The sequence below is a fragment of the Protopterus annectens genome, chromosome 9.part0 (genome assembly GCF_019279795.1).
Source record: "Protopterus annectens isolate FY-2018-M chromosome 9.part0, PAN1.0, whole genome shotgun sequence".
Classification (NCBI taxonomy): Eukaryota; Metazoa; Chordata; order Ceratodontiformes; family Protopteridae; genus Protopterus; species Protopterus annectens.
In genome coordinates this window covers 1,257,891,568-1,257,906,507 of record NC_056743.1, presented here as the reverse complement: position 1 = coordinate 1,257,906,507, position 14,940 = coordinate 1,257,891,568, and the positions used below count along the sequence as shown (strand labels likewise).

Here is a 14,940-nt window from a genome sequence, read left to right as displayed (position 1 = left end):
TTTTTTCTTTTAAATATTTCTCCCATCCCTTAACCACAGAATTCTCTCAATTGGATGGTCATCAAGGTAGCCATCACAATGTTCTCTCTGCCCCACTGCAGTTTTTCTGCAGCAGTTTAACAAGCAGGTATATACATAATAATGGTTCCAGTGAAGCATACCCATTTCCATCCATGTGCTTAATTTCTAGCTAAAAAAACTCCTGGACTGGCAAATGTGTCAGTGCACAGGTAGGTCAATATTTTCATGAACTGTCAGTTCATCCACATATGAAACACAATGGAACATTTAGAAAAGGTAGTCTTGCTGCTACCAAAAATGGATTCCAAAATGTAACAAAGTAAAACAAAGTGTTGCAGCACAAAGAGGTGAACATTTCTTCAGCATTATTAAAAAAAGGCTGAGGATTCAGACTTTAGGAGTTTCAATGTTCAAAGATTTGCACTTCATTGCAATAGTCTTGAAGAGAAAAAAAAACTAACATACCTCATCTTCCTCATCTGTGCCACTTTCCTCACTGTCAGACCGTGGAGCAACTTCATAACTGCATTAAACAAAAATCAGCATTACGGAAAAAATTTACAAACCAGAAATATAATGCAACTCACTTAAAAACAAACTACAATACTGTATTTCCATACAACATTTTGCCATGCTAAGCTGCTAGCAACAACTGCTACAATTTTATATTTTCAACTTACTGTGCTTTACTCTTTCCCTGAAAATACATTCCTATAGCATTCCATACCCTGAACATAATTCCTTTGCTGCGGTCATCACCAAGCCATGGGTGAAGAAATTACCCCTTAAATGCCCTTCTAGGACAAGGGTTTTACTCCAAGTCTAGAGTGCAGGACAACTGTCACTTTCTTTTATCTAATCCTCTTCCTTTTTGGCATTTTAGATTTTTCCTGTTGCAGTGTGGGAGGTCAGGACTTGCGAGGGTAGTTCATATTGTATCTGGGAGTAGAGGAAAGTTGATATTCTTTTACAGACTTCGTTTCCCCTTCTAGTCCAGTCTCTCAAACACCTTCTCAGCTGGAAGTCCAAAGAGAAACTCTTACTCTTGTAGGGCATTACAGAGTTCTGCTTCAACACTTTAACATGACCTGATATGGGTTGTGATCTCACCAGGCATGTCTCCTTGAGGGAAGACTGCATAGCAGCCACCCTGTACGATGTACCAAAGTATCACAGCCACATCTGAGCGAATGCCTGGATGTATGGAGGCCTACACTGTACCACTCCTAGATAACTTTTCTGGATGGTCATATACAGTATACCCTCTGCCTTTCCTTTAATTTGTTCCTGTACAGGCTCAACGTATTTGGGCATATAGAACTGGCAGTTCATAGCTCTCATGACCAGGCTGGTTGAGGAACAGGCCTTTTTGCCAAATTGATCTAACAGTCTATTCACCCTATCATTTGGCAAAAGGTTTTTGGAAGCAGGCTCAGATCATCCTTGCAGAACTCCAGACACCACAGCTGGATCTGCAACCAGATTCTTACAGAGATGCTTGTGGGAATCAAGATCACATGGCCTGGGGGAAGGGAAAGGGAATTAGGCTATACGGACGTCAGAAAATGCATAACTCCAGACTTCATAAAGTGGAGGTACAGCCAGAAGGTCTAGCTTTAAGCAAGTTCAGGAGTCTTCTGTAAGTATTCTGTGCCTAGAATTCCCTAGTCTCCTTATTAAAATATTCCTTCCTTCATTCTATGAAGGGCAGCACAAAGTACATCCTCAGTTGGCAAAGCTGAGGACAAGGAGTGTCGAGCCAGTATCTAAAAACTGTTGTGAAAATAAATTTGCCCTCCTCTTCCCAGGGAGACTCCTGGTTCAGGCTCTCTTTCCAGGCTGGGCTGCCTAGACTTCATGAAATCCAAGAAATCCTTTACAAGCCTGACTAGGTTCTATGGTGAGACCTGGACAGACGTAGCAGGGGATATGGACACTGTCATCTGGGGGGAGGGGGTGCAAACCTACCTGCCTCTCTAATTTACATTTCTTGGGTTAGGAGGGGCAGATGACAGCCTTAGGTCATTGTGGGTGGGTGGCTGTGACCAGTCTGGTTCCAAAGGATCTCCTCCTGAATAAGGAAAGGAATGCCACCTTCATCCTCAGGTCACTAGAACCCTGTCATCACAAGCCATAGCCTATAGAGTATATTCAGACCAGAGAGAGGTCAGTCTAGTGTCAGCTCATGAAGACTTTGATGCAAAGACACATCACCTTTGTCAATGATTTCAAGCCAGAGTAGTGAGTGGAATACAGTGAAAGGAGGATGTGCAGGTGACTGACAAGTATTTTTCCTTCCGTTTCTTTGGAGTGAGAGCCTGGGAATAGGCAGACAAACTACAGTGTACAAAGGACAAATTCTACTAGAGTCTCAACGCTGACTAACTTTATGGATCTACTACTGAACATAGCACAAAATGGGCAGTTAGGCATGTTGCGTTCAGACCTTAAACAAGAACAGAAGTCTCTGAGGGATCAGATTCCCTGAAAAGACAGTTACTAACTTTTAAACATCAATCCGCTAAATACTGTTAGACATTTAAAAAAAATCCAAACAAATTATTTAGTTGAATCTCGTTATTTAAAGCTAACAGACTGACTTGCTTGGTCTCATGCAGAAAACTTACACAGCCTGAAAGACCTGAAGTTAATTCCGGCCAACAACCCCTTATATCACGGACTTCAGCCAGCAAGGGATTCTGCTGTCTGGGGGATGGGGAAAGCCTCTGGTATTTGATTTTGGGTCTTCCTACCTTGCAGATGCCAAAGTACTGCAACACTGAGTATGAAAAACATCCACAAACCTCAGCACTCTCAGGAATTCCCTTGAACTAATGTGGCTCTGCTGTGATATTATCTGGAAAGTACATTTGTGCAGGCAGTTAATCATAACAGTAGATGCAGTCACCGTTGCTGACATAATTAGATCTCTACCACTGACAGCAGTAAGTCTGGCTCAACTTTGAGTATCCTTCCCTCACAGTTGGACTGACATCTTAAACCTACATAATTAACCAGTGGCATCCACTAGATTATCTTCAGCTCATTTGCAAACCTCTTCAGAAAAACATTATGCCTAACAATTTACAGCAGGAAGATGCCAAGAGATGTGAGACATTGAGACTCCAAACCTCCTGATGGACCATCAGCAGGGGGGGGGGGGTGACACAAGGGAGTACATACTAGGAGGAAGAAGGAAGTGGGAACACACCTTAGACCTTAAGCAGAACACAAAGTAGGGGGACTAAAGGGAGAACCAGAAAGGCAACAAAGGCCATACTCAAACATCTATTTCAGCACATTCCCTATGCAGCTGTAACGGGTCTTGACTGCAACAATGATCACATGAACACAAGGAAAGACTACCAGAACAGATGGGAAGAGAGATGCAACTGAGAAAATATGTTTTCTGGGAGTGTAATGGAGTGGCTGATGTTAAAAATTCAGTGTCAGAAATGTTGAGGGAGCAAATATCTCCAACTTAGGAAATGATTCTTACAAGCTGGGCACAGGATATGAATTGCCTAGACCAAGCCTGACTACATCTGATGTTACTGCTTACCATACTGCAGAGAGGATAAAACTAGAGTTGGGATTTTTAGAAAAAGGAAAAGGAGCAAATTATACAGAAATACATTTGCAGGAATAATGCATGTAGAACAGAGAGGTTTAAGGGAAGCCTGGAACTGAGCAATTTATGTAATGCTGGAGTGAACATGTAATGAAATGAAAAAGCTCATTTGAAATTGTCTTCTATTAATCTATTTGTACCTATCATTATGTAAACTGCAATGTATTAAATGTTAAAGAAAAGATGGTCAGAACTGGTCCAAGTAAGCAGAATAGCTTTGCTTACTTCTGGGTGGAAAAATGCAACATGCTCTTCAATACAAGGACAAACCCAGCCCCAGACCTGGGAAAAAAATTATGTCAAACCTATAATGTTCTGAGGAAAATGTGGACTGAGGACCATACAGCTACCTCTAAGAGAACACAAACTCCTTTAAGAAAAGCAGTAATGCATGCTATACCCTTTGTAGAATGGAGTCTAGGCCTTATGCTGCAAAGTCCTGCCATGACTTTTGTAACAAAAGTAAATATAATGTGCTCCAAAACAAGGCAACATTTGCTTCTGTGTTTTAACCAATAAAAAATGCCCAAAGAATACCAAATGACCTTCAGTATTTTAGAGCTCTAATAAATGAAGTCCTTCAGACTACTATACAACAAAAGCACATACATTAGTTTGACAAAATAAAGGTCAGTTGGTATCCTCCTGACATTTCTTTGGCTATAAATATTAATGTGCTATCTACTTTTAAATTGCTTGTTTTGTAACTGGAAATACTTTTGTAGTCTTTTCCACAGACAAAAGTGCAGCTCTGTTTTTCTGGTGACCTTTCCCCCGTCCAAGGGGTGAATTTTTCTCACTTGTTCTAAGAATTGGGGCTGGGGGAGGACAGTTTGGTTCAGGGCCATTTCACTAACACTTTCATATGAAAATAGGGGGTTGGTGTGCAAGGTTACCAAACCCTTACAGACAGTCAGATATGGCTCTTCGCACATTAAAGCTTGAAACTAAGTTTTTTCTAGCTGAAGTAATTGCAATAAGTAGTATAGCTTCCAGAGCTAGGGGTATCAAGTGTGTTGAAGCAGCTACTTAAAATAAAGGTCAGCTTTCCAGTTCAATTCAAAGGCAGGAGCTAGACTTCTGCTGGGGTGCAGAAAGGGGATGCCCTTCAGGTAATGTTTGACTTGAGATCTGAATCACAGTAGAGTCCTAAGAAAGGCAGGCAAAGATGACAGAAAGATGACAAACACAAGACATGTCTGAAGTGAACTTTAGATAGGTGTTGGATAACCACAGGCACATCCACCTGGGTTGGGTGCTGGTTCCTCCTTCAGAAACAGAGGAAAAATCTTTTCCATATTACTAATTATTCTAGAAATGATTTCTTGGTACTTGGTCTTCTAAAGTCTCAATTAACATGTCTTTAAAAGTGAAAATGTGCACATGGCAAGAGATGTATTCAAGCTGCTACGTGCAAAAGGATGCAAAAGGCATCCCACCTCTGTCTCAGGAAGGAGGTTCACATGCTTTGCCACTAGCATAAATTTCTCCCATGCCAGCTGGAGAAGGTAGGGGAACAAATGCTGCCTAGGACAGAAAAGAAGCAATTTAACATTTCTGTCTCTCTTCCTTCACCAGAGGTCAACTTTGGACATTAAGGATAGAAAAGAAAGTGCATAGAAAATAGGCCTGTATAATTCAGGGGGAAGTCCAGGGGGGAAGTCACCTGCTGCTCAGGTTCACCTGTAATACTGCTGCAAAGCAGAGTTGCTGTTCAGAAAAGCCAATAAGTCTAACGCCAGTACCGCTCATGTACCACTGAGACCCAGAAAGGTGTCATTGTGCAGCACATACTCAAGTGATCAGCAAAGGTTCTGTTTAACTAGTCTGCTCTGGAGTTCCCTCAGGTGTAATTATGCAGTTTTCAGGACCATTTGGGACACTAATACCTGTCCCTCTGGCTTGCAAAGGCGATGGGTTATGTATGATCAATGTCGTGTTGTCTCTGATGACATTCTGTCTCAGGAACCCAGACTGTCTGGATGGTTGAGGGCTCTGAGGACTGCAATAATTTTCGTTGATGTTATGAGTAATTATCTTTCCCCTGGGACACCATATACCCTGGATTTGAGGTCCACAGTATGGACACTGCAAGCCAAATCTAAGGCAACTAATCAGATACTAGTTATGGTGTGTGTATATACAGAAAAAAGTTATGTACTCACCATAACGTTCCATCTGTGCTGTCAATCTTCATTTATTCTTTACCTATGGGTTACAGTTCTGACCCTCGGAACAGACCATTACATAGCTCCTGCCAGCCAAAAACTCTTGAGCTTACACTCCACCTAAAATGCCCCTCTCTAGTTACCTCAGATAGAGTTTGCTGATACACAGCAAGAGAAATTTGTAAACAGGCCATTTCCAAGATCAAGGGTTGATGAGGTTACCAGGACAAGAGTCCAATCCTCCAGTAAGTCCATAGGATGGGGAAGGAGGACAGGATGTAAAGCATAAATGAAGAAGATCGACAACACAGATAGAAAGTTATGGTGAGTACATAACTTCTTTACCTGATGTTGTCAACCTTCATTTACCCTTTACTTACAGGACAGAGTCCCCACCTACTTTAGGGCCCAGGTGGCCTTATGGAAGGATATTCCTGAAAACCATGGCGCCAAGGATACCCTTTCCCCAGAGTCCATATCCAATTTGTAATGAGCAATAAAGGTATGTGGAGTAGCTCAGGTTGCTGCAGAGTATGTGTCATTCATGGAAGCTTTGGAATGGAAAACAGCAGATGTGGTTATTGATCTAGTAGAGCATGGTCTCTCATTGGTGCTGGTAACTTGAGATTATTTTTGTTGTGTATGAAAGTAATAGTCTCTTAGCCATTTAACAAGGTAAATTTTGAAACAGACTTCCCCAGAGATAGATTGGAGAAGGATACAAATAACTGGTCTAATTTTCTAGACTCTAGTTCTGCTGAGGTAGAAACATAACTGCCTGTGAACATCCAGCAAATATAAAGCAATATTCACCTTTGTTAGAAAAATTAGGGAAGAAAACGAGTAAGTCAATGGTTTGATTAATATTAGTTTGAGACCACCTTGGGGAGAAAGGCTGGGCAAGTTCTCAGTGAAACCTTATCTTTATGAAAAACCAAATAAGAGTGTTTTTAAGACAATGCCTGTATTGCATCTCGGAGTCTGCTGGCAGATGTAATGGCGATCAAAAATAGTTTTCCAAGACAGAAGCTTTAAGTGACATTTAGCAGCCGGTTTTTTGGGGGGGGGGGGGGGGTCGGGGGACTAAAAGTCTGAAAAACCAAGGTGAGATCCCAAGGAGCTACAGGGTCTTTAAATGAAGGTTTCAAACGCAAGGCTCCCTTCAAAAAATAGATTCACAACGAACAAAAGGCCAGATTCCAAAAATACTTTAATAAAACTATCTTTCACAGTCTTCTCTAGCGCCTCAGCCTTAAGCCTTTAACAGGAGTGCATTTATGTCCCTACCCAACATCCTTACTATACATCATTGCCAACTAATTAAACAATCTAATAAATTCCACATGGAGAGATTTTAAGCCTTGAAAGACTGTGCAGTGACAACAATGAGTGTGAACAAGAGTTAAGGAAGACAGTCAAAATGTTTATAGAGAATCTATCAATGAAGCAGTTAAGATAAACAGGAAGGAGATTAAGATACAAGGATAAAGAAATTAAGAACTGGGGGGAAATATGGATAATTTGATATATTTTCTTACTAAATATACGTTGTTTGCAGAACAATTTAGAGATCTGAAAATGTATTATTGGGGCACCTTGGAAAGAGATGAGTAGCTGAATCTTTTAAATAAAAAATTAAGATTCTCCTATATGAGAGGGAGAAATATTAAAGATTTCTTAGTCCATGGAAAGTTTAGTTCCCCAATGTTAACAAGACTAGAAGTGGTGGTAGTACAAGGCACCTTTCCTTGTGGAAAAGGTATAGGATGTCAGTATGGAGCGACAAGTCCCTCCCAAATTAATGGTAAGATTTTAAGCAAAAGGTTGTTTTTAGTTGTAGTAGCGAGGGGATTATATATGCTTTGAAATGCCCCTGTGGAAAAGTAAAATAAGTTTCTCAACTAGGTTAAAGGAACATCTGAGATATTAGAAAAAAATAAAGTCAGCAGTAGCTACATACTTTCAGCAAGCACATAATAATGATGACATAGGGTTACAGGCAACAGTATTGGAACAATTGTATAAAGATAAAATAATGACAATTTTTTAATTTTAATTTATTTTACATTTGTTAACCGGGTGAGTCCAACTGGATATATGTCCATTTTCAGTGGAAGCCCTGGGAGAAAAGCTCCAGAGCAGTAAAATCGTTAGCAAGAGAAAGCACGTTAACCAAAAGGTACATTAGATAATATACAGAGGAAACGTTCTTTATACTTCTTATAGAAGCATAGTACATACATGATAGTGAGTTTAACAAAAGGTGCATTTGCCAACATTCACAGGCTACATTTATTTATATAAACCTTATTACGGGTGTATAAGCAAGTACAGCAGAAAGGTAGAATAGATAACCTACACAGCTTTTACACGAGACATATGTCCCATTGGTTTACTTTACAGTGTTCAGAGTTACTATTAACCCATGCAGACATTAAAAAAGCAGTAGATAAGCTGTTACTCTAGTTGCTGCAAACGGACAAATACAAGTTACTATCCAGGGGTGGTACAGGTACATAATTTATTATTCAGGAAGTGTGTTTTGGGTAGTTTTTTTGAATTGGGTTGTGGAGTTGTGGGCTGGAAGGAAGTTCCAGATTTTAGAGACATAGTGGCTATAAACAGATCTACCTGCCTCATTTTTAAAGTGTGTTACCTTAAGGAGGTGCTGGGTATTTGATCTCAGGGATCTGGTAATGGTGTAAGTTTGAAGTAGTTGGTTGACTTGAAGGGTCAGGGGGAGTTTTAGCCAGTTGATTTTTTGAGGCTTTCACAGTGGTGGGTTGTAGAAGGTGATCCTGTGGCGAATCTGGCTATTTTATTGCAAAAGCTATCTAGTTTGTTGAGCTCAGTTTTTCGGAGATTGGTAAGCACGGGGGAAGCATAAAGTAGGGTGGATAGGAGGTGTGTCCTGGCTGTGGTAACCTTAGAGTGACTGGTGAGAAACTGTTTGTTGTGATAGAGTAGACCCATTTTTCTGTGGACTCACATTTCCCAGACCATAAATGTCAAATTTAAGGTTATTGTCAATTTAGAGGCTAGCAGTTTGGCGTAACTGCTGGGTGTGATGGTAGTGCTGTTGTGAGAGGAGATTGTAAAGTTAGATGAGGGGGTGGAGATCTGTGAGGGCTGAAGAGGAGTAATGTAGTTTTGGCCAGGTTTAGAATGAGGTTTTGGTTGGTAATCCATGTTTCTGCCAGGGAAAAGCATTCTTGTGTTAGGGAGAGGAGGTGGTCAAGGGAGTTGGCTGCACAGATTATGGTGGTATCATCTGCATATTGGACTATTGAGGCTTTGGGTATGGTGGATGGTAGCTGATTAGTAAACAGGGTGAAGAGTAGAGGACACAGGACAGAGCCTTGGGGTACCCCCTAGAGAGACGGGCATTGAAAGAGTGCCGATTTTGCCATTTTACAGCTTGTTGCTTACCATCTAGACAGCTCTTAAACCAAGAAGTAGTAGAGATGCTGAGGTGTAGGGTGGTTAGTGTATGAAGCAGTTTTTCATTGTTGACCAAGTTCAAAGGCTTTAGGTAAGTCTAAGAGTAGCAGATACTAGCAGTCCGTTGTTTCTATGGTTACTGACGGTATTAGTGAATGATGCAAGTGCGGTGGTGGTGCTATGGAAGGGTCTGAAACCATGTTGCTGAGTGGATAGTAATTTGTTTTCTGGACGATACTTCAGTTGCATGTGGACAACTCTCTATAGGAGCTTTGATGGGGGGGGGAAATAGTATAGCTATGGGCCGATAGTTAAGGAGTTTTACAGAGGTACCCCTTTTGTGCAGTGGTGTTATGAGATTTTCCAAAGATGGGGTACTTTGCACTCAGATAGATATGTTTATTAATATGGAGACAGGGTAGGCCATTGCTTCTGCAGCTAGTTGCAAATATTCGGAAGGTACTTCATCGGCGGCTGTAGAGGCTGACTGAAGTTTTTGGAGTCATTTTTGTATGATTTTGGTTGGCACTAGGTTGAAGGTGAAGATGGGGTAACAGATTTGTTTTGGGTGGAGAGGGTGTTTTTGCTGGGGATGGGTTGTTGGCTAGGTTTTGGACAGTTTCTGTGAAGAAATTGTTGAGCTGTGTGGGGATGTTGTCATGGTTGTTTACTATCTTGGGGGTAAAAAGACAGTCAAGAAGGAAAGAATATCTTGATTTTGAAATTCACACTTTCCTAAAGGAATGAATAAAGAATGCAACTGGAAATGTTTAATATAAAATGTTTTAAATGCAGGAATGTTTTAATTGATTTACTAATTTATTAGATTAATTGTTTAATTAGTTGGCAATGATGTATACAAGGATGTTGGGTATGGACATAAATATACTCTGTTAAAGGCTCAAGGCCGAGGCACTAGAGGAGACTGAAAGATATTTTTGCTTTAAGTATTTTTAGAATCAGTTGGCCTTTTGTTCATTGTGCATGGTTTCAAAAACACTTTACATAACCTATAGGTTCATAGGTTCATACTAGGCTATCTGCCCAAGGGCATTTATAAGCCTAGCCCATAGTTATGTGGCTTTCGCCACCGAATAAAAACTATGCCTATCATTTTTCTGTGCCTCTGTCAAGCAGTGACACTGAAGTAATCCCTGGGGTATATCTGCGATCTCCCATCCATTGGTCAAGATTCCTCTTGAACAAGGCCAGTGCTCTGCCTCACATATTTTGTTCCACAGCATAGGGAGTCTCTGGGTGATGAATCTGTCCCTCCAGCACGTTCTATTTATAACCGTGTCAAGGTTTAAGTCTCCTTGTGGTTCTGAGGGATCTAGATTTTTGAGGTGAAGCATATTCATCAAATCTGGGTTTGACATGGCCTTATATGTCAGGCACAGGTCACCTCTGAGCAAGCGGTATGAGACTGAATAAAGCTGGAGTTCTTTCAGTCGGGCAGCATAAGACATATTTTTGAGACCCTTTATCCTTTTGGTGAGGAACTTTTGGGGCCTTTCAAGCTGCATCAGGTGTCTGGTCAGATACATTCGAACGGGCATTGTACTCAATCATAGGTCTAATGAGTGATGAGTACAGGGGACGATGACCTCCCTTGATCTAGATGTGAATCCCTTCATGATCAGGTGGGCGATATAGAAGGTTTTCCTAACTACTTTAGCAACATGAGTGTCAAACGAAGACTACTGTCAACTTGGGTCCCCAGATCCCTGATGACTTTTCTGTGCTCAGTGGATTGTCACCTATATGGTAGCTAGTAACCTTGTTTTAACTTCAGGCCATGGCTCTGGCACCAGTTATCCGTTTCTGTGAGGCCCTTCTGGAGGATATCTGTGTCAGAAGTCATCTGCAAACTTTGTCAGCCATAACCCTCCTGTGTTTGCTTGTACTTCAGAAAAGTAGATGCCGAACAAGAGTGGACCCAGGACTGAGCCCTGTGGGACACCACTTGTGACAGGCTTTGAGTCTGACATGGCTCCAGCAACTCTGACCCTGTGGGTTAGCCAGTTTGCAACCCATCTTGTGATGTATGGGTTTACATTCAAGCTGATGAGTTTTTCGATGATACCTGAGTGGGGGCCTTTGCCAGGTCGAGGTAGGCTGTATGGACTGCCTTTCCCTCATCAATGGCCTTGGTGACTGTCTCGAAAAAATCAACCAAGTTTTAAGAGGCAGGATCTGCCTTTGACAAAGCCAAACTGGGTTGGATCCAAAGTCTGCAAGTTCCCTATGTCTTTATTTATGAGTTCCATTATGATCCTCTCCATGGCTTTGCAGATAAGGCTTGTCAAGCTAATGGGGCGGTAATTTCCAGGGTCTGTGGAGATCCTGAGGTGAGGCTAAGATTAAACAGCTGTCCTAACTGTGGGTTTAATTCCTTGTTGAGTTCATGAACACCATCCGTCCCATGGATGCTGTGTTTTTAGTGAGGGCAGTTCTCACCTGGGCGTTGGAGATGTTTGGGGGCTACAATCCTCTGGAATAGATATCTCCTTTTTGGGGGGGGGGAGAAGTTTGCACTGAACCTGTCAGCCAGTATGTTAGCAATGTGTGTAGGTTCAGTAATTTTCACATCATTTTGAACTAACTCTGAGCATATCTGGGAGTTTCCTCCTAGGTTTCTAACATAGCTAAAGAAGGCCTTATGATTGTCTTTAGAGTCCTTGGCGATTTTTCTCTCAAAATTTGCCTTGGATGATTTTATGAGAGCTCTTAGTTTTTTACTTATAATGATCAAAGGTGTCTTACCTTTCAAGGATTTTGCTCTATCTTGTAGTAGCTTCCTCCTTTTGTTGTAGAGCTTGTTTATGGCTGGGGTCCACCAGACTGGACTGTGAGATCAGAGAATGCCCTTCAAAGCCACTGTGGAAATAGCAGCTAGCTGAGCCCTAATAGTGGGAGCCAAAGCTCCTTGATCAAAAAGCATAGCTAGAAACTCCAAACCTCTCTCAACTGGTGCAGAAAAGGGGTTAAGATCACTGTCGTATGCCCAAACAAAATCTTTTTCACTTGCTGAAGTACAGTTTCCTGGTGGAAGGTCTGCGGGAAGCCAACAGAATCTTTTGGACTGGAGAAGATAAATTCTTCTGCCTGGCAACTAATGGAATTGGTGGAGCCAAGCTGTAAGCTTGAGGTTCTGAAGATTGGGGTTCACCAGTCCTGGTTGAGACAGAAGATCCGGAACTGGGTACAGGACACATGGACAGTGAACCAAATGAGGCCACAGAAAGGGGAACCAGACTTGTCGAGGCCAGAAGGGTGCAATGAGGATCACCTTACTTCAACTCGATGACTAAGAGGGGAAGCCAAGGGAATGAGGGAAAAGGCAGAAGACCTGGGGACTAACCGTGGAGGACAGGATCTCTTGGGGACTCCAAACGGGAAATTAGGCCAACACAGTTGGAGGATATCACCCATTGCCACACTCGAAGCTTCTTGACACAGGGGTAAGATTTGGCTCCTCCCGGTTTATTGATGTAGCAAACTGCTGACATGTTGTCTGAACTGCAATCATTCCTAGAGGAAGGACAGATTGGAAGGCTTGTAATGCTAACAGCACTGCCCTCAAGTTCTAGAACATTGACATGCAGGCTAAACTCTATGGGGGCGCAACTGACTTGGACCATTCTTCCCAGACGATGCCCCCCACCCCACCCTATCTGGGAGACATCTGTGGTCACCATGGCCTTGGGTTGAGGTGGGACAAAGGAACAGCCTAAAAGAATTTCCCTGGATTCCATCCACCAGGTCAGGTTTTTCTTGTAAAGACTGATTAATCAAATAAGGTGCATCACTGGATTAGTTAAAGGTCTATTGTGATGCTAGAAGTCACTGTAGTAGTTACATGTGAAATCTTGCGGATGGAATTAAGGTGATGGTCAATGCCACTGAACCCAAAGCTTGAAGGACTAGAAGTGCGGGAGCCTTGTTGTTTGAAAGAATAGCCTGTGCTTGGGATCAATTTTCTGTAGCCTGTGAAGAGGAAGGGAAGCTACGCAAGAAATTGTTCAGGCCAGCACCTATGAACTCTAGGTCTTGAGTGGGCCACAAGGGAGATTTTGATTGATTTGCAGTAATGCCCAGACTGTCGAAAATATGAAGGATAAACTCTGCTGTTTCAAGCAGTAGATGCCTGGTGGGAGCGGTTATGAGCTGGTCATCTAGATAAGTAAACACCTGGCATCTGTGCGGTCTCAAGTGAGCTGTTACTGCTGCCAGACATTTGGTGAACACCCTGGGAGTTGTGGTGAGGCCAAAGGGCACCACTCTGAACTGGAAATGACTGGCTCCAAGCCGAAAGCAGAGGAGCCTTCTAGAGCATCTGTCCATTTTTATGTGCTAGTACATACTCTGAAGGCCTACAGAGCACATCCAATGGTTTTCCTCTAGAAAGGGAAATATACACTGAAATGTTACCATCCAGAATTTCACTTGAAGAAACTTGTCCAGAACGGTGAGATCTAACATTGGTCAAGCTCTGTCTTTTTTGGCACCAAAAAGAATCCTGAATAAAATCCGGATCCTATCTGGTCTGGTGGGACTTCTTGGATGACTTTTCTAGTAGCTTTTGAATTTCTATGGCTGCCTGGTCCCACTGACTGGGTGGATCAGGGTGTTTTCGTTTTGATTTTGGAAAGAAAGTGAAGGGAGTTTGGTAACCTTTGGCAATGATCCTTTGCACCCAAGCATCTGAAATTGTCACCAGGCTCGAGTACAGTGAGAATCTTCCCCCGATGTCTTCCAGAGCCAAGTAATCGGGTCTCCTTTCAGGCATTCCGATAGAATCGCTTGAACCCTGATTCTGTGGGCCACCTCTGCCACAGGGTTGGAGTCTTACACTGGAGCACCCCCCACTCTGAGCATTGAAGGAAGAAAAAGGGCTCTGTAAACTCACAGAAGCACATTCAGGCGTGACATCTAATGGCAACACCTGGACCCGCTGCCCTGGTCGTCCCTTTGGCTGCATGAGCAACAAGCCTCAAGGACAAGTTGGAAAGACTTCATAATGGCTAGCTGGGAGGCAACTTTACCCTGTCCTTTGTCAGACACTGCTCCTGCTAGGGTGTCTGACAACTACTTGATCAAATCCCTTTGAGGCCTAGTGAAGCGTGCCAAAAAATTTCTAAGACCTTAAAGCGCAGGTCGATGATACATAAACCCGCTATACAAATCTGTCCATCATCCTAGACTTTCAGGAGGATGAATAGTGGAACTATCAGTGAGTTCCTTTTTGGTGGCAGCTGCCACCACTATAGCATCTGCCAACCCTTTAGCCCAGTACTGGTGGTCTTCTGGGGCTGAAAGTATTTTATCAGATCTATGGGGAATTGGCTTTGTGGAACCAGGAGCCTTCCATGCCTGCTAAGCAATCACTTTAATGAGATCAGCAGCAGGAGGGGGGTCACCCAAGAAGTAGATGGGTGAGCACCGAAAGCTTGCAACTGTAAGGATTCCTTGGAGGTAGGATCTTTGAGCTGCCAATTACCCCTCTGCTTGAGGATACGGAAAATCTCTGAAGGAGACATCTTCAGGGGGTGACCAGGGGGGAACCCTCCCCTTCATCGAAGTCAGCATCTTCGGTGACCGATTACTTAGTGGAATCTAGGTACTACCTCTTACACATCTTCAGGGGTGGCTCCTCAGTGGGGACCTCTGAGGACG

At 42.6% G+C, this 14,940-nt stretch overlaps 1 protein-coding gene across 1 annotated transcript in view; it reads right to left on the bottom strand.

Moving 5' to 3' along the window:
• Positions 1-477: 477 nt before the first annotated feature.
• The window catches only part of LOC122810647 (transcription activator BRG1-like), a 278,989-nt gene continuing 264,526 nt past the window's right edge, over positions 478-14,940 (bottom strand). Inside the window, exon 11 of the mRNA XM_044082220.1 lies at positions 478-544. Within this exon, the coding sequence (XP_043938155.1) occupies positions 478-544 (67 nt within the window). The remainder of the gene's footprint in view (positions 545-14,940) is intronic.